The sequence below is a fragment of the Candoia aspera genome, chromosome 2 (genome assembly GCF_035149785.1).
Source record: "Candoia aspera isolate rCanAsp1 chromosome 2, rCanAsp1.hap2, whole genome shotgun sequence".
Lineage (NCBI taxonomy): Eukaryota > Metazoa > Chordata > Lepidosauria > Squamata > Boidae > Candoia > Candoia aspera.
This window is the reverse complement of record NC_086154.1, coordinates 113,178,659-113,198,336: the sequence shown is the minus strand read 5'-3', so window position 1 is coordinate 113,198,336 and position 19,678 is coordinate 113,178,659. Positions and strand designations below refer to the sequence as shown.

Here is a 19,678-nt window from a genome sequence, read left to right as displayed (position 1 = left end):
GGGCACTATGGTTGTTGACCACAGGACAGGATTGAGTAACTCTTTGCTGACTTGGGGAGGGGGGACAGAGGAGCTGCATTTAACACTGTTGACTCCAGTAGGTACAATAATATAAAATGGACAAGCCATGTTACACATGTGAGCACAGATAGGATTTTCCTAATTTTGTTATGCTTTTTCTAAAACTTACACAAAAATATTCATGTGTTCCTCATTTGAAAATGATGAGAAACCATCCCACCAGTGATAGCAATTGTAGTCACCAGGAGCTGCAAAAAAAAAAAAAAGGGATTTGGGGGCTGCAGGTAGCCTGGACTCATACATCCCATTGAGCCAAAACAGGGTATCAACTACAGGGGTCCAAAAAGTCAAAATGATGGGTACAACAGTGTAATTGAAGACCCACCCCTTTTTATATGCATGCAACTAGTGTAAAACAAGTTAAAAGGGGGCAAGGCTTCAATTACACTGCTGCACCCACCATCTTAACTTTTTGGACACCCCTGCAGATGCCTCTGCCAAAATGTGTTTTTTTCCCCTTTTTGTATGATTTTGATATTCTATTAATTTATGGGTGGGTTTATTATTTTTGAAGGGTTTTTTTGCTTTTTTTTTTTACTATTAGCTGCCCAGAGTTTTCAGGAATGGGCAGTGCACAAATTAGCAGATAAATCAATAAGCAAACCACCACGGGATACTGTGTTAGGGGATCTCAGCCATGGGATTGCAACAGCAATGCAGAAAGGTCAGGTCAGTAACTCCAGGCCCTGAACAAAATGGGCCGGTGCCGACAAATGGACCTGTTAGCTGCTGCCCCACAATGTGCTGCCTGCTTGGTCCGGCTCCACCCGAATTGTGGGACCTTGGATTCTGGCCCAAGATCCAGTCCTAGCTGCCTCGCCCTAAGTAATGAACATTCATGACAAGCAAAAACGCCACACTTTATGGATTATGTTTTTTAACTAATCAAAACCATAAATTCTACACGCGCCACGAATAAAGATTATTAAAAGCTAAATGCATTCATAAATAACCGAGGACCGGATTGAAAAAGCTCCTCCGCTGAATCCTATAAGCGGCTGTCACCAGTGGTAAGAAAACAGTCTGGCCCAGGGAAACGGCGCTGGCTCGCCGACCCCAGCAGCAGCAGCAGCAGCAGCAGCAGCAGCAGCAGGCGCTGGGACGGCCCCTTTTCCCGACGCTCCGCCGCTGGCTTCCAACTCTCCGCCACTGATTACAAAGGGCCGACGGCCCCTTCCCAGCGCTCGGCACCGGAGCGGGGCGAGGGGCCAGCACGCGCGAGAGTTGCTAAGATACCGCCGGGGGTGCTCCAAGCTCAGCAGCTTAAGAAGTCGAGCGAGGGATCCCGGCGGAGAGGGGGAGGGGGCGGGCTCGCTCGCCCCCGCCTCCTTTCACGCCGCTCCTCTCTGGAGAGCAAGGGGTCGCAGGGAGGGGCCCCCGGACTCCCGTTCTGCCTCCGTCCCTCCTCCTCCTCCCCCTCCCCCTCCCCCGGCCCCGCCCGGCTACGGGTCTCGCCCGCTCGCTCGCTCGCTCACTGCGGCTGCGGGCGGCATCCATCGCGAAGGAAGGAGAGGCGCTGAGCCCGGTGCCGCCGCCGCCGCCGCCGTCCCTCCCAGCCCACCGCGCTCCCAGAGCAGATGCAGGCCATCAAGTGTGTGGTCGTGGGAGACGGGTGAGCGCCAGCGGGGACGGTGCGGGCGGGGGTGGGGGGCACGCTTGGCTCTCGGCCCAAGTGGCAGACCATGTGCTTGCGTGCCCGCTGGGCAAGGCTAGGGTGGGGCTCGACTCTGTGAGGAAGCGGGGATGCGGCCGCCCCGCTACCTGAGGTGGAGGGAAGGTTGCATTCATCCTTCCTTGTGGTTCGGGAGGGAGCACGAGGTCGGGAGCAAGAGGGGAGGCGTCCGCTTGGAAGCTCTGGGCACACGCCCATCCATCTCCTGGTAGGCGCCCGGGTGCCGCTCTCCACTTATTGTCGCAGAAGCCAGCCCCTTCAGAATTCTTTGCCTTGCTAGTGACTGCTCTTTCTCCATTCTTCTGTTGCTCAGCTCCGCCGCCCCCCTCCCCGTCTGCTGCAGTCTCAAGGGAGCCCCCCCCCCCGCCTTTCCTGGTCCCCCTTAGCCTCGACATGTGGTTTGATAAGGCTGCTTTCCCATGCAGCAGCTGGTTGATCCCTTGCCATTCATCCCATTCCGTGGCAGCTGAACCCCAGGCCAGGAAGGAATTGAACCCTTGCTCCCAAATACCTCTGTCATAGTACCAGAAAGTGTAGATGTGCCTTTGAATGGAATGATGATTCATGATGCCCGTCCACGTTGCTTCTAGAATGATGGGAAAGAGGGCCAGTTCAGAACCTAGGACCAGGACTAGTAGACTCCATCCAGTGCCCAACTCATGGCTTTTTTACATTCTGTGATTCTGTAACAGTGGGGGAAGGGTGGGAGGGTCAAGCGTACCACAAGGAGAAGGATGGGTGAAAAGGGCTTAGTAGGCTGATATGGGTGGCCAGCAGAGAAGAGAGCTTTATAAGAATCAACTGGCAGTGACTACCAGATACAGAAGATGGTGGGATCAAGCAAGGAATCCTGCACTCAGAAAAAAAAAAAAGAAGTGGGATGGGGGTGATTTTGTGATGTACCCCTCTGCAATATCTATAAAATATAGTGGGTTAGTCTGTAGAAATACTGGAAGGTTGGACTTGAAGAGTTCTGGATTTCTACACCCAGATACCACCATTCCAGCAGGAGAATGAAGCAGCTACTTTGCAGCATTGTGAAAGGGCAGCAAATCATATCTTAATTTATTATTGTTTTATTTGCCAGGGCAGGGGAGGGACTTATGGAATTTTCCACCTGTGGTTCCAGAATAATTTGAACAGATTTTGGGACTGTGGCTGTACAGCATAACTTTGCAACATGTGTGCAGTGGGAGGGGGAATTGCCATGTGCTGCTGAGTCTTGAGCTTTACATCCTTGCTGATTAAGTTTTCTGGGGTAGTCACTGGTCTGGTTCATGTATCATGCTAAACAGTGATCTGCTTAATCATGGTTTGTTGGATAAGTTGGTTGTGATTGTGCTCAATTGTGGTTTATTGGATAAGCCAATGACCATGATCTACAAATCACAATGTCTGGGTTCATGTAATACATTAAGCAAAAGCCAAGCAGTGACAGGTAAGCCTGACTGCTGTGTCTCAGTGTGGTTGAATTCTATACAGTAGGCTTATTCTGAGGGGAAAAAAAGGGTAACAGCTTTAGAATTTTGCTGTAAGGATGCATTAAATAATAAAGCTGTGAACTACTGTTCAAGTATCATCTGAGCTCAATATCTAGTGTGTTCTTATGGCACAGCAGCTCTGGTCCCAAACACATCACACACCCGCCTACTTTGCAGCAGGCACCTGTTCTCCCTGGCCCATTAGTTCAGGCACACTGCCCCAATAGGAAACTACCTTAATGGTTTTATGATATTTGTATAAGTGGTTTCATTCAGAAGCTCAGGAGTGTACATAGAGCTCCCTCCTCCCATTTTCTCCCACTGCAACAACCCTGTGAGGTAGGTTGGGCTGAGAAAGACTAACTGGTCCAAAGTCACCCACTGAGCTTCTGTAGCTGGGGCGGGAGGGCTTGAACTTCCCAGTGCCAGTCCACCACCCGTAACCACTGCATTGCACTGGTATGTAATATATGGGAATATATGGGCATTATTTTCAATACCCAGAACGCACTCTATAAGTGCCCCACAATTAACAAGGGTAAGTCCTCTATGGTTCAGAATCTCAAACACATACCCATGGTTAAAAATCAGAAGGGAGAGCAAAATTAAGAATTATTAGACACCTCCCTTCTTATACTTTGGTTTGTTAAAAATGTTGGTGCTGATCTCAAGATAATCCATCTGTAGAAACAGCATTAAGAGTGGAGGGGGCATGAAAGATAAATAGCAGGGGGTATGTTTGCTACCTTCTGAATAGTTATTCCAGAGGATTCTCATCCTAAGAAGTATGGTACTCCATCAATGTTTTCCTGCCTAACCCAAATACCACCCTGACTTGCCAGTATGTGGTTGACATTATCATTGGGCTGAAAGTCTGGATATCTACTGGTTGAATTATTGGTTCTTCCAGGACATATTAAGAAGAACTCTTGAGCATGCAGAAGATAAGGTTGCCTGCTAGTATATAAGGTGCAACATAGTCAACATTAAGGTGTTCTTGGGACTAATAATTCAAAATTTGAATGTATTACATTTTATTCCTCTAATTTTTAATCTGATTGTGCCCTGGTAATTTAAATAGTAGGTCTTCATGAGTATGTTGGAAGAATCTCTGCAAAATATGCTTCATCATCATCCATTACAAAAAGTTGCATTATTTGGAATAATGCATATAACAATGTCTTTAGCTATCCTAGATCCTTGGGAAGAATCCAATAGTCAAAAATACCACATTCAGACTATGGGGTGGTGGTGGTGGTATTTAGATGTGTTTTCCATGTATGGGATACAAAGAAACCTGGGTTAGTAACTTGCGTTTTAGGGTAATAGAGCATATCTGTTTCTCCTCCAAGCTCTGGGATTTGTTATCTTATTGTACTGTATTTGTGCTTAATATTTCTGCTTTCATGTTCTCAGGGCTGTGGGGAAGACCTGTCTGTTGATCAGTTACACGACAAATGCCTTCCCTGGGGAATACATCCCCACTGTGTGAGTACTGTGGGAGAAAGCTTAGGTTCCAGATAATCATGGGATAAAATAAACGTAAAAGCACAGTGGTTTGAACTGTTCCTGTACTAGGATTTTGAGGTGCTGAGTACTAAAAGAATTGGATACACCAAGGGGCCCTTCAAGTGTGACCAAGTTCTATATAGAAAAATAGTATACTGAATCATGCATTAAGGGTTTTGCGTGGTACTTAACTAAGCAAGTACATTCACCAAGAAATCAAGATTGGAACACATTCCATAGTGTGTTCACATATGCATAGTGTCCTTGTGTAATCACTGCAGAATTTGAAATGTTTGAGGATTTTACATTATTTTGTGTATGGGCATGTATAGTGTGAAACTATTATTGCGTGACATAACCCATGCTGACTATAAGAATCCCCAGGATTGCCCTCAAACATAGTTTCACAAAATATTTACAAGATCCAAACTATTTTCTTGCTTCAGCTGCCTTCGTGGCTCCTAGGAGAATCCAAGGTTCAGAGAAAGGGATCTTTTCAAGGCTTATAATCTCCATAAGTATGTTATTGTATAACTTATTGGTAATATACAGATTAACTAAATTTGAGCCCATTGGCACTACTGAGACACTGCTTTTCTGCAGTCAGCAGTGTTTTCACAGAGCATTTAATGTATCACTGTATCACCCAGCACTGCCTAATCCTGCGGCCAAGATTTTTGTAAAACCAGAGGTCCCCTTCAGTCCAACGTTTAGTTTTCTGCTCACTTGGTTCTGGTTTTCTATTTGTTACCTAGTGGGACTGCTGTTGAATAGTCTGTTAATGGTCAATTATTGTCTCTGAAGAGTTTTTAAGTCCATATAGTGCTAGCTTACTATAAAAAAACAAAAAGGACAGAAATATTAAAGGCATTCAGAAGGGACCACTGTGTAAGCAGCTTACATAATACAGAAGTGGAGAAAACCATGTTTTTACTAGACCTCAATCTTGATTGCTTATTGTTTCTATAGTAAAAGTTGTGCTGGGAGTTTAATAAGCAAAAGTGATAGAAGAGATACTTTTATTAAAGTAGAGCACAGTAACTTTTACTAATTGAGAAGAGGGAATTTGAGTTATCTTGAGAATGTATTTATCTGACTTAACCACTGCTGACAAGACCCTTTGCCCCTAGATTTGATAACTATTCTGCCAATGTCATGGTAGATGGAAAGCCAGTAAATCTGGGCCTTTGGGACACAGCAGGACAAGAAGACTATGACCGGTTGCGACCGCTTTCTTATCCCCAGACGGTAAGTGCTGAAGTGGAGCTGATCTGGGTTCCTTCTTTCCCCAATAGGACCTGTTTCTGCAAACTCTACACTTAACCAATTCCATACTTCTTAAGAATCAAACCTGAATAATATCAGGTCCAGCCAATTTAATGTCAAGCTGACCTGGCATGCCAGTTTTATAAAATCTGGGATTTTGGGTTTTATGGACTGATGTTGGATGGGTGGGAAATCCAAGATTTGCCACAGCATAAAAGAAAAAGTTTGCAACTGTGACTATTTCATATGAACACTGATGATCATATCCTTATAGGATGTTTTCCTGATCTGCTTCTCGCTTGTGAGCCCTGCGTCCTTTGAAAATGTCCGAGCCAAGGTAATATTCTTTCACGTAGAAAATTATCTTACTAAGGAGGGTCTGTTAACTGCATCCTTGCTACTGATTAACAAAGGCTATTTTCCTCTTTGCTGATTGATGCCTCAAATAGAAGTGTAAAAGTAAAGGAATTTGATATGGAGCAGCATCCATCCTCCCCCGCTTTCTAAGGAAAGCCAAGTTTTGGTTAGCCAAAATGCAAGAAAATATTATTTGACCCTGAAACCATTATCCTGATACTGCACCATTTTCTTACATTAGTTACCAAATGAATTCACTGCTCTTATTTTTAGTGGTACCCAGAAGTCCGACACCATTGCCCTAACACACCAATCATTTTGGTGGGCACCAAGCTGGATCTGAGAGATGACAAGGACACCATAGAACGGCTGCGCGATAAGAAATTGGCTCCCATCACCTACCCACAAGGCCTGGCCATGGCCAGGGAGATTGGTGAGTCTTGGAAATAGAGGCTAGAGCAGGAGTGGGCCATGCAGCCCCTAATCACATTTTTTGCAGCCCCCAGAGCTCCCATCCTGTTACATATTGACAGCATGTTTGCTGGAAAGTGGCAGCTGAATTCCCATTTTGCTGAATTGGAAAACACAACTATAGTTTAAGCTGACGCAACTTAAACTGTAAAGAAACTCTTACCCTTCTCTCCCCAAGCAGGGGAAGATGTTACCTTCCAATTCCATGATGTGGAGGATCTTATTTGCACATTGCATCCTCTTCCTCCTCCCCCCAAAAACAGTTGCCCACCTCTAAGACAGAGAAGGGAGCCGTGAATTAGGGAGGTCTGGAACATTTCCCCTGCTGTTAGATTAAAGAGCATCTTTTCTTTTAAAAACTAATGGTGGCTGTACTGGCCATGAGGGAGGGAGGGAGGGAGGGAGGGAGGGAGGATCTGTTATGAAAATTGCTGGAAGCTTTCAAGATTCCATAACTCATCTTCCAGTAAGTGGGCTAGAAGGAAAAAAAGAGAGTGAGGAAAACAAGAAATGTAGCTGATCATGAAGTGATATGTGATTGATATATATATAAAAAATTATATGGCTGCCGAACTCATAAAAAATGACTCTGGGCAGCGTACAGCAAAATGATAAAACAGTAAATAAATACACACATGCATGCACATATAATTATTATTTTAAAAAATCACAAGGCATTAGAGAGAATAGATGTTAAGAGCAGTAATGGTGCCACCTCAAGATCTCACCAGTCCCCTGGGGCCCCTAGGCCTGATGATATAACCAGGTCTTGAGGGACTTCCAGAAAACCAACAGGGATGGAGCTAACCTCACTTTGGGGTGGGGAGAATGTTCCGTAAGGCAGGCGCCATGGCAGAGAAGGCCCCAAGTGTAGTTCCCAACAGATGGGACCTGCAGCATGCCTTTTCTTCCGGATCTGATGTTCAGAACAGTCTGTTTCCAGAGATGGGACATCCTAGGAAATTCCAAATTCATATTTGTTTTTCTTCAGACTGCACTGATTCAGCCATTCTAGAGGTGGTCCGGCAGCTTTCTGGGAGTAAACCACAAACGATTTCCTATTCTGGAAGAGATCTTTCCAGAAAACCGCCAGACCATCTCCAGCACAGCTGGATCACTATGATCTAGAGAAAGAACAGCATGTTCAAGGGTTCCCTGTTGTCTTTTTTGTCATGAGATACCTTTTTTAAATGAAACAATAACGCTCAATAATCTGATGATGTCTTAAGAAGAAAAGCATAGTTCCCAATTCATTTATGCCCTCTCCCTACAGGTTCAGTGAAGTATCTAGAATGCTCTGCCCTTACCCAGAGAGGGCTCAAGACTGTCTTTGATGAAGCCATCCGTGCTGTGCTCTGTCCTCCACCTGTTAAGAAGCCTGGCAAGAAATGCACTGTCTTCTAGAGCACGCCTGAGTTCCATGTGTTATGGATGACTCCTCCTAGTGTCTGAGGAGGAAGAGTTTGCTGGGTGTTCCCACAAGGGAATGGCGGGGTCCCTCATCGTGTATGAAGTCAGTGTTTTTTAAATGTCTCTTTAATTTAATGTGTTGATGTAAAAGGGCCGCATGGGAAAAAGAGGAGCTCGGTGCTGTCCCACCCCCAGGGCGGAGCCATGCAACAAGCATGCTCTCCGTGACTTTGCTAGGACGTAATTCACGAATGAAAGGAACGGCCCTTTCTTACTACTTCTCTTGGTGCTAGAGCATTGTGGTGGGAGTATATAATGAACCCCAGGGGCGGCAGGAAAGACAAACGAGACACAGGTTGGAAAACAGGCCATTTGTGCTTTACAAAGTGGGACACCAACTAAGTCGATGGTCCAGGCCACTCTTGTGCTATTCAAAGCTATCATTGCCTTTGAGGCCATCAGGCTCTTTGCTGTTCCCGAGCAGTCTGACTGATCATCTGACTCCCCTAAAGATGGGGAAGAGGAAGACCTCTTTACCTTGTCCAGCCTCTGCAGAAGAGGGCCGCCTGGGAGGAGCCTTTCTGTAGGATTGAACAAGACACAGGAAGGGTGACAACTGACTCCTTCCTTTTGTCAGGAATAATGGACTGGGGGTTGGGGTAGAGAGAGCTTTGAGGGATTTGGATGGAGACAGGTCCAGTTTTTAATCATCGTGTAGAGTGATGAGCTGAACACCTCTTATTTTATACAATAAACATTTCTCCATAAGTAAGGTAGCGTGGTTGTTTTAGAAGCATCAATTGAAGGAAGAACGTGTCATCGTCTCTTTTCCCACTGATTGCAGTAATGGAAGTTAAATTCTTTCTACTATGTTCCATTTCATGATTCTCCAGTATTTTCAAAATGACTGAACAGGATAAATCACACAGAGTAGATATTCATCCCCAAGGAATTCACCCAACACGGTATTCTAGCAGGAGAGGAATCCTCCATCAATGGGCAGCATGGCGCCAGTGGTCATGTTACTTTGGTCGCTCAACAAGAACAGAATACCATTTACCACATCATCCAGTTCTGTAAGGAGAGATGCGTGAAGGATGGCTGAAAGCAATTCTGAAGGCAGTCAAAGCAACAGAATTCTTCAGGTCTTTCACAGACCGAAAGGAATTTCCCATTCCTAAAACCAAATGGTACTAACTAGTCTTACCTTATCCAGCCAGCAATACCCCACCCCATGCTGCTTTCTCTAGCAATTAATTCACAGAACCAGATGTAAGATTTGTTGTTGTTGTTGTTGTCTGTAGTTGATGTGATCCTGATAAGAGAGGTGGTATGGTCCCAGAGATTAATTAAATCCCTGGCAGGAAAAGAGAAAATCACACCTTCCTTATGGGAACACTTCATTAGCGTTATCTAAAATGGCTAGGACTTGGTATGTAAGGAACAGGGAGGGATCTTCTCCACATCAGAGATGTAATCTGTTTCAGCCTCGCTATCAGAGGAGTAGGACAGCTGAAAGACTACAGGCTTTGATCAGAAGCTTGCACATTCCAGATGATCAATTCTTTTAAAGGAGCCACAGCACTGCTGCATGTTTCTCAGTTATTGCTAAGCACTTCTCTTCTGGAATGTTGGTAGGTCTCCAGAGACCCTCTCTTGACCTCTGACACAGCAAGTCTGTGTTCCAAATTACCTGCAAATTTTCCCAGTGGGATGCGGCTAAGCATAGATCCAGCTTTCTGGGGATCACTCCAGTTGAGGCGTCCCATGTTTGTCATGACAACTGTGGGATTCACACAATTTACCCGAATCTTGAAAAGCGAAAAGGCAATAGAGAGTGAGTGCATGGTTAGATTAAGCACCCAGCAGACACCTACTCTGGCTTTAAGGAAGGGGTGACCAATGTGTATGGTCTAGAATTGTTGATGGTCTAGAACTCTGCTCAGTGTTGGTAATTGAGCACTCTCATCATCCCTCATCGCTGGCCATGCTGGGAGTTGGAAGTCAGCAACATTTGAAGGAGCACACATTACTCATCCATGCTTTATGAGCTTACTCTTAAGGAATGGGTTTTTCACTATGAAAACAGCTAAAATTTTAATCAACTGGCTCTTAGGGAAATACATCACCCTGGCCTACTCAATCTGCTTCCTTCAAAGGAAGGCTCCATTTTTTTTCCTGTATGTTTGGTCTATATTAAGCTATATAGAGTCATATAAAGACAAAAATATTTTATTTGTTTGCTCTGCTTTGCCTGCACTATATTTATTATTCCTCGTTCAGATATTCATCTTGTGCTTATTCTCCAAGCAGAGGTGCTTACCTTATGGGGACCTAATTCCAGAGCCATTGACTTCGTCAGCATATCCAAGGCACTCTTGGTTGCACCTTCAAACAAACAGAAAAAGTGTATTAAAAGCTTCCCCTTCTTCCTCTTCTCCTGGCTTTTGCTTCACTTTCCAGCCTCTAAGTACCTTGAACAGGCACAACCTGAGGCAATGTTCACCCTGCAAGATTCTTCAAAAACTGCTGGGAGATTTGACCTGTGGAACCAAGAAAGCAAATGCTGCACTGATACTCACAGTAAACAGTGTGATCTACCACAGCCCGTTGGGAAGCCTGGCTTGAGACATTCACCATGACTCCTGGTGCTCCTCTGGCAATCAGTTTCTGGGCAAAAATCTGTGACAACAGAGAATTTATCAGACATTTACCACTTGAGATTTAATGATATCTGGGCATCAAAGGTTAAATCTAAGGCAGTTACTAAACCACAGTGAGGTGGAGATTTACTTCTGAGTAAAGACACATAGGATAGAACCACAAGTCCACCTTCTTTAAGACCACAATAATCTTCCATTTGTTAATGGAAGTTTTTGACTAACTGCTTCTATATTTCTTTGAAGTGAGCATGTTCCTTCCAACATAATGCAGATTTCTCACCTGGGAGACATGCAGCACAGCACGAAGATTGACACTGAAAGATCTATATAAAAGGAAAGCCAGATTAAATACACCAGGGAAAGCCAATAGCAACGAAGTGGGTAATTGCTAAAGGTCCCAAAGTGCAGGGATTGCATACCAAACTCCCAGCCTCCTCCCCTCCCTCAGTCTCAGGAAACAAAGGAATTATCAGGTTGCTAAACCAAACCAGTCTGCCCTTTTTTCATCAAGGACAAGGAAAACCGCTGTTTTGCAAACTAAACAAACATCTGAAGCTCAGTTTTCAGTCTAGGAGAACATTTTATTAAATTTTACCCTTCAAAGTGGAATGGAAAAGGCCTCTAGGGCTGAAAATCAGCACCTACAACAGTGGCTTCTAAAACCAAATTCCCACAACTCCCTTTAGTACCTAGTACTAACTGTGGGACCTATTTTCTTTAAATATTCTATTTCTTTACATCTTCTCTTTGGCCTGGGCCATGGATTACCTGTCAAAGGCCTCCTTAGTCACTTCCAGGAACGGCTGCAAAACTGCTACAGCAGCGTTATTCACAAGCAGATCAACATCTTCCACTGTGCTTAGTGCGGCCTCTGTAGCTTCCCAGTCTCCGAGGTCAACACACAGCGTCTGGATACCTGGGCACTGAGGAGAGAAACAACGTCAGGAAAGACAGAGATGAAGGTGATTGCAAGGCAAGGGAGCTGAGATTGCTAGTTTTCAAGTTACTCTTCTTGCATATGAAAGAAACTTTATCAGTACATGATTTCAAATAAAGGGCTGAGGACATGTAGTTCCTTCATTAAGCTTGAACTGCATGGATATTTTCACACAACGTTCCAGTTATGTTTTTGATACTCAAAGAGTATTTTGGAGATCTGCAACTCTAGTAAGATTCTTTTTTTTTAATACAAGAATTTTATTAAGTTTCAAGCAAAGATAAAAACTACAGAAAAATAACTACAAAGAAAAAACTTAAAAAATGTAGAAACACAAGAGAATTTTTTTTCGAAGTTACAAAAAGAGGTGACTTCCGACTTTTAACAGCAAGGATATACAAAAATTTTCCATATTCAATCCCTTACTCTATATTAAACCAAAATCACATTATTTCTATAAATCATTCCATTGGCACATTATGAAAATGGCTAAATACAGTTACTCCCTCCCCTTGTATTAAAAGGAAAAAAAATATATAAACCTCCTAATCAACTTCCCCCCGAAAGATAACATTTATTTAATTATTCCCTTCCTGCTACTATTCTATACATTCCTGTCTACTGTAATAAAGATAAAAAATATTCTTAAACCCGTATCCCACTTCAATATAAACCAGAGCATTTACATATCCCCACAATGCGTACAGAGCTTTTTTCTTAGAAAAATCAAACAGCCCAACTGCCCCGCTCAAGAACTCCAACTTCTCTTCAGGAGACCTCCCATGCATAATAACCCCTTCTTTTCCATGGCATTCCATCTGAAAATCAATTTCAGTTATGGCTTGTAACTCGATCTCTCCCTTAAATTTCTCCAACTCCACTATCCAATCTTCAGCATTTCAACAGAAGTTGAAGAGACATTTCTGTCATTGTTAAATTCCTATTTCATCCATGACATCCCCAACCATATGACACATTTTAGACCTCATATTTTCCACAATGTCCTGAATGCCTTGCATAAAAACTTGGTAGGAGTCAGAAAAAATCTGTTTAAAATCTTGGTGGAAGTCAGAGAAAGTCTGTTTAAAATCCTCCATGTCTCAAGCAGTAGATTATGGTGCCCCCTAGGAGCTTAACCAGTGAACGTTGAAGATATGAAAGAATTCTGAAATGTTTACACAAGTGAAAGTGAGATAGCAGACAGTTCCCAAGGGAAAGTAGAAGCAGAAAACTGAAAGTTCAAAACAGCTCATTCAATATGTAGGAAAATGCTAATATCTTCAAATTTAGTACAAAAATAACAACAGGGAGACAATTATTTACTCTCAGTCCTCCTTAATATTTGGAGGGAAAATAAAGCTCAAAACTTAAAAAGAATTATTTTTAAAAGAATTAATCCCCAAAATAATGATAAACACCAAGAGAACCCTCTTCTCCTTGCTGTAGAAAGCCTCTCTTAGGGTATACGTACTTAAAAAATATATAAATTGGGTGATTTAGAAATGGGGTGGCTGGTCTTAGTGTCCCTTTAAGGCTACAGCGCAGCATGGAAATGGTGATGTCCTAGCCTCTGGGCTAGCTCTTAGCAGTCAAACGCAAACACTGTTTGAGATCTTCTGGCTGCAAGCAGCCATCCGGAGGCAGATGGGATGATTCCAAGTGTTTTCCTTTTTCCAGAAAAACATTCCTGGGCTTCAGGAAAAACCTGGCTGAGCCCAAAAAAACTGCCTGTTGTAAGTTCTGCCCGCTGAGCCCATGGGCACAGCTGTTCAGTCTGTTCAGACCAGAAGTCCTCTAGTAAGATTCTTCTGTATCCTGAAATACTCATCCCTAATATAAAAAGATGCCCTCAAAAGCACATTCATGCTACGTGAAGAATGTCCCAAGAATGGCAGAGGAGTTCAGTTGCTGCAAAGTACAACTTCCCCTTTCATGGCAATTTTGTGAGAAAGAGAAGCACGTTGCCTGTTGCCACTGTTCCCCTTGCTCCTCAGCAAGACTTCTAAACCTTGAATACTGTGTTGAGAAAATGATGAGAAATTCAGTAAACGGCTTATTTTCAAATCAGTGCCATTCCGTGGACACAATGTGCATGTGGCTATCTGATAGAGGTAGCTTTTGAAGGCCACCCTCTAGCAGGCCAGGCACAACATCCTAACCCATAAACCCCAGGCATTTCCAGATTAGGTCAAGTCATTTTATTCCCCCTCTACCTCAGACCAGTGTCTGGAGGCAGAAGAAAGGGTGGAAGTTAGTTTGCTCTTCTGTCTTTCAGTACAGACTAAGGCTAGAGCAGCTGGTAAAAATAGGAGGAAGGAGTATTAGGTATGTTAGCTGCCTTGAGTTATTTATAAAAATAATAAAGGCAGGATAGTAAGTAAGTAAATAAATAAAAAAGGGGGACCACTCTGTATTTGTTCCTCAATCCCAGCAAATAGGTGAAACGGGACATCCCTGAAGGTGGAAGAGCAGTCTTGCGCTGGTGTTTCCCACCAGCAAAGCCCCCCTTCCTCTGACCGTAGAGGCAACCACCCACGCCTGAACCTCCAGGCTAGAGAAAAAACGCGGGTGGGGCCGCGCAGCACCCCAAGAAGCTCCACAAATGGGCGCAGGCTGAGTGGGAAAGAGCCGCGCTGCCTCTACCTCTTTCTGTAGGCTCTCGAGATCCGCCTGGGTCCGGCTCACCGCCACCACCTGAGCCCCCGCGCGGGTCAACCGTACTGCCACAGCCCTGCCGATCCCTGCAAAGGGGAGCACAACATTATTGCAAGGCAACTAATACGGGGGGGCACGTCCCCGAAACGCCCAGTGTTGCTCCAGCGGCGCAACCCCGCGGACGGTACCTTTGCCTGCGCCCGTCACCAGAGCGCGGCGGCCCGAGAAGCGCTCCATCCTCCGCGGCGGCTGAGGCTCCAGTCGGCGCTTGGAGACAGCACTGGAAGTCTAGAGGCGGCGCCCGAAGGGGCAAGCTGAGACCGTCCCTGCGCCGCTGCCCTCCCCGCCCCCCTGGGTGTCGTGTGTGCAGTTTCGGCCGAGGACGCGCTCCCCGTCACCGTTACGGCGTCTATCGGGGAGCGCCCAAGCCCGACTTCTGGCGTCCTTCGGTGTAGAGTGTAAGACCGCATCCGGGCGACCGCTCCTTTGTCTGAAGGCAAAGTTCCTGGTTCCTTTCGACGCCATGTTTTTCTCCCGTGAAGGAATCTGAGCTTCGTGTATTTGTGGTGTGTCGTCGCAAAATCGGAGCCATACAAAGCTTCTTGTGTTTATGTTACCGGCGCATTGCAAGTTGATAAATGTAATAGTTGGGGGCAGATAGGTTGCTGACAGAGAGAGAAATAGTTCAATTTTATTATCCAGAGCGGCTTCTGAGAACCATGAAATGTGGGAATGACATTTTCGTGCGTAGCAAAGCTGTAAACGTTGTCCCCCTCCTAATCAAGGTGTGAAAGAGACAGTATTTGATACCTGAGGCAATAAGCAGTAGAAATGCTACAACACAACAGTAATAATTTTATATGACACCCAACACTGTAGATACTTTTAATAATAATAATAATAATAATAATAATAATAATAATAAATTAAATTTATATGTCACCTGACTCCAGCCACTCACATACAGACATTTTGTGCTTTTACTTGCCTGGCAAGCAGAAATCTTAAGTAAATCCCATGTAAAAGAATTTAGGGGACATATAAATGTAGTATGAGGACAAGGCTGTTCTAAGAGACAATAATTTTAAGCCTCCAACCCTGCACTCCTGTACTTCCTCATTGTACCTTAAGCAAATTGGTACTAGAAACCTTGAACTAGCCTCAGCTCCATAATTCCATCTACCACAGTACTAAAAGTAGCTGATTACAAATACGTTTATCTCAGAATGTCGGTGCGGTCAGGATGGTAGGTGATTTATTATTCGCCATCAAGTTGTTGTCAACTCTTAGCGACCACATAGATTTTCTCTGGGATGACCTGTCCCTAACCTAGTCTTTCAGGTCTTCCAACAGTGCACTCACCACCACTGTAACTGAACCTTATAATTGAGAATGAAGGTAGTAGCTTCTGCCTTTTAGGATCAAGTATCAACATTAAACATCAACATTAAAGGAACAGTCAGTACGCTGCAGACTAGCACTTGATAGAGTGAAGGCCTTGGAAAAGATACTCAAAAGTTTTGTCTGTACCTACAAGGATCAGAATCGTGCAAGCCATGGTATTCCACTCTATGGAAGCAAAAGTTGGGCTTTGAAAAAGCTGGATATTGACGCCTTTGAACTTTGATGTTGAAGACTCCTGAGAATACCGTGGACAGCCAAGAAAACAAACCAATGGATAATTGAACAAATCAACCCAGAGTTCTCACTTGGGTTACAAATGACCAGGCTCAAATTATCCTACTTTGGACACATTATGCGAAGACCCAGCTCTCTAGAAAAGGCTCTAATGCTGGGAAAGGTGGAAGGAAGGAAATGGGGATGACCAGCAGCAAGGTAGACAGACTCAGTTACAATGGCGATGAGTGCACCATTGGAAGACATGAAAGAATAGGTTAGGGATAGATTGCAATGGAGAAAATCAATCTATGTGGTTGCTAGGAATCAAAAACAACTTGATGGCACATAATCAAACAAAGCACCTTTTTTGAATTGTTAAAACAGCTGTACTTTTTGAAATCTTGTTTAAAAAGCTATGCACAAATCTACCAAAAAAATAATTACCGTTAGTACTTCTTGAGTACTAAGTCATTTAATTAATTAAAAATAATATTTATATTTTAAGTGCCATTTGGATCCATAAGGCCCCTGGTGAACTATCTTAATTGGTCTCTTTGCCCTGCAGAGGTCAGAGTGAGATGAGCCTTTTCTGAATCACAAAGTGATCTCCATCTTCAAATCACAACTAGCTGATTTGAAATGAGTAGGATGAGTATGAGTTTGACCTTGTGACGTTGTCACAGAGGCCATGAATTCCATGAACCCTCCCTCAGGGCATGAAGGTTGAAAGGCAGGTGATATACAAGCAGGACCCCCAATTTGTTCATACAGTTCAGCTTCAAATACATGTACTTGTGTCTTGTTACCTGGTCACAACCAGTTATCTTGAAAGGAACATTATCACCCCACCCCCTTTCCCCGGCCTTGAATAATGGCTGCTGATGGATCCCAAAAGGCAAATCTTGGACAGAGCCACATCTCTGTCTTGCCCAACCAGGTTTTACTGCAATTTATGCAGACATGGACTGGCTATTTCAGAATGTTCCTGAGTATTCTATTCCTATGACATCACTTGTCGCCAATATCACAGCTAGAACTTGCTTCGGCCCATTTAGGCCAATCTGCAGCTGTTAATTGCTCTTTTTCAATGTTGAATCGTAATCAGCTGGTGCAGGCAGCACAACTAGCAGAACAATGTGGCAGATACAAGGACATGGTCAGTGCTATGAAGCAGCTTGTGATGGAAGAAAAAGAGCCCTTAACCCACAAGGAAAAGACTCTGCTTGCTGAGGCCTATAAGTTTCTAATACAGAAGTGTTGCTGTTCTTGGCGAAGGCTGAAGCATTCAGTGGAACAGGGAATTGGAAAGCAGAAGGAACAAGCCCAAGCCTATCGTGACTCTATAAAGGAGGAGTTGGAAGCACAATGCTGGGAGATTCTTAGCCTATTAGATCATGTACTACTAAAGTACTGTAATGAGGCAGATTATGAAAGCCAAGCCTTTTACCTGAAGATGAAAGGTGACAACTACCGTTACCTAGCTGAAGTAGCCCTTCCTGCTGCTAAGGATACACTAGTAAAATCTGCAGAGAAAGCCTATGGAGAAGCTCAGGAAATTACTCAGTGGTGCATGGAACCTACTCATCCCTTAGCTTTGGCTGTGGCTCTGAATTTTGCAATACTTTATTATGAGGTTCTCAATAACCCTCATCAGGCAACAAAACTAGCTAAATCTGCCTTTGACAAGGCCATTGATGTCTTGGAGACTCTCAGTCTGGACTTCTATAAGGAATCCACAATGATCTTGCAAAACCTGAGAGATAACATTGTGCAGTGGACTGGTGTTCAAGAACAGGAGGAGAGGGAAGAGGGCTAATTCCAAGACTGGCTCTTAAACGTGGGATCTAGTGATAAATTCCATTCGCATTGTTACTACATTTACTCAGGTACCAAATCTATTCCATTAGTGGCCAATGCAGGTGCAAATATCTTGAGTTTTTAACATCCTTGTAGAAATAAAAATCTGTTCCTGGTTCACTGTCTTTCCTGATTTAAGTTTAAATCTTACAGAAAATGAAGTAATCCTAGAGAATACTAAGAAATAAATGTTACTACAGGTAGCTCTCATTTAGCAACCACAATTGGGACTGGCAATTTGGTTAAGCGAATTGGTCACTAAGAGAAACTACGACTACGCTTATAGTTTTACTTTAGCTTTCCTTTGCTTTACAGACCTGCAAAGGTTGTAAATGCAAGGATTGGTAGCAACTTACTTTTTCATCACCGCTGTAACTGCGAACAGTTCTGTATGATTATGTAGATAAATACTAGTTAGCCAAAATACTTTCAAAAACTAATTTGATTAGTTTAATAGAATTTGGAAAAAGAAATCCAGTGATATTAGATCTTAACAGAGTGGATGATTTGTCTATAATTCCCATTATACTGTTTAAATATAAATCATAAGGTTGCTAAAAACATATATAAAAAATGAAAAGCAGGGCACCAATCACTACTGATTCTTTCACACACACACACACACTTATAATTTTGAAAAACATAAACCTGAAATTTCCATTTAATTATATTTCTAGGGCTTTATTTAGATATGTAAATCTGTTTTCAGCAACCATCTATTATAAGTGTTGGTGAATACACATAAATTTGGAGTAGAATGCAGAGTAACACAATAGAAAGTAAGTTCAATAAGAAAATTAACAAGCCATTTTTCTAGAATTGAGTCTAATAAATGTTCTGGTCTAGAAAAGAACTGTGATGGTTGATAAGCCAGTAGCAAACACATCATTTAGTTAATGTGAAAACTGATACTGAAGCAGATTGAGCATGGTTATTTTGACAAGTTGCACATATTAAAAAAAGTAGTGTTCTCAATGATCTTATTAAGCCTTCTGTTCCATACTCTGGTGCTATCCATTCATTCATTCTTTTATTTAAATTATCCTTTTCAAGCCTTGGTCAGACATAACCAGTGGCAAGTTTGATTCCTTATTGTATTTCACTGAAGATTTAAAGCCTACCACACTCATAAAAAAATCTATAATAAATAAGATGTTGGATTCTCAGAAATGTTACTTCAATGCTGTGTATGCAAATTAATGGCTGGTTTGAGGAGGGGGGGTTGTAAGGTATGTCAGATAAGAAAGTGACATATTATGACAAATATTTATTTCAGGAAGGAGACAGAATTTCCCAGGGAACAGGAATGCACCTGCAGAGGGTACTGTATTCTAATCATGCACAAATATTCCAAGTAAATGCACTGCACTAAACATATATCCTCTATAGCCTTGGGCCCCAATATGGCACCTGGTGATATCCCCAACACCTTGGGGGCCATTAAGCTCCCTGCTCTACCTAATATAATGTTTCATGATTATTTTACTAAGACATAGTAGGGATCAGAGAAAAATTGAATCAAGTTGTAAGGAAAACATGCCCAAAAGTACAGTGGAGAAGCAAACCTCTAAGGAAAAAAGCAGTATAAAAATTACTCTTATACTACTCTTGTACTACTCAAAGCTGTATCCTGAGCACCCCAATTCTTTGTAACAGATGAATGTGCATTATGATTTTTAAAAACTTAATATGACTATAT

The 19,678-nt window shown here is 43.2% G+C and overlaps 3 protein-coding genes across 5 annotated transcripts; 2 read left to right on the top strand and 1 right to left on the bottom strand.

Annotated features, from left to right (window-relative positions):
• Window positions 1-1,521: 1,521 nt before the first annotated feature.
• RAC3 (Rac family small GTPase 3) lies at window positions 1,522-9,019 on the top strand. Of its 2 annotated transcripts, none has more exons than XM_063293273.1 (6): window positions 1,522-1,693; window positions 4,651-4,722; window positions 5,874-6,018; window positions 6,284-6,346; window positions 6,640-6,799; window positions 8,111-9,019. In XM_063293273.1, the coding sequence occupies exons 1-6, from the start codon at window positions 1,659-1,661 to the stop codon at window positions 8,239-8,241; spliced, it is 606 nt and encodes a 201-aa protein (XP_063149343.1). In that variant the 5' UTR covers window positions 1,522-1,658; the 3' UTR covers window positions 8,242-9,019. The 2 variants fall into 2 exon arrangements, with proteins under 2 accessions (XP_063149343.1, XP_063149342.1); XM_063293272.1 differs by having other exon boundaries at window positions 1,528-1,693; window positions 5,874-5,991.
• Window positions 8,604-14,823, bottom strand: DCXR (dicarbonyl and L-xylulose reductase). Of its 2 annotated transcripts, XM_063293271.1 has the most exons (9): window positions 14,691-14,823; window positions 14,491-14,588; window positions 11,679-11,833; window positions 11,191-11,233; window positions 10,830-10,929; window positions 10,571-10,635; window positions 9,941-10,058; window positions 9,205-9,321; window positions 8,604-8,828 (listed from the first exon to the last, which is right to left on the bottom strand). In XM_063293271.1, exons 1-8 carry the CDS (start codon window positions 14,737-14,739, stop codon window positions 9,218-9,220), a joined length of 732 nt encoding a protein of 243 aa, XP_063149341.1. In that variant the 5' UTR covers window positions 14,740-14,823; the 3' UTR covers window positions 8,604-8,828; window positions 9,205-9,217. The 2 variants fall into 2 exon arrangements, with proteins under 2 accessions (XP_063149341.1, XP_063149340.1); XM_063293270.1 differs by having other exon boundaries at window positions 8,604-9,321.
• A 1,874-nt stretch (window positions 14,824-16,697) lies between these two features.
• LOC134490048 (14-3-3 protein gamma-like) lies at window positions 16,698-17,938 on the top strand. The gene has a single exon (XM_063292932.1). The coding sequence runs from the start codon at window positions 17,210-17,212 to the stop codon at window positions 17,936-17,938; it is 729 nt and encodes a 242-aa protein (XP_063149002.1). The 5' UTR covers window positions 16,698-17,209.
• Window positions 17,939-19,678: the final 1,740 nt, after the last annotated feature.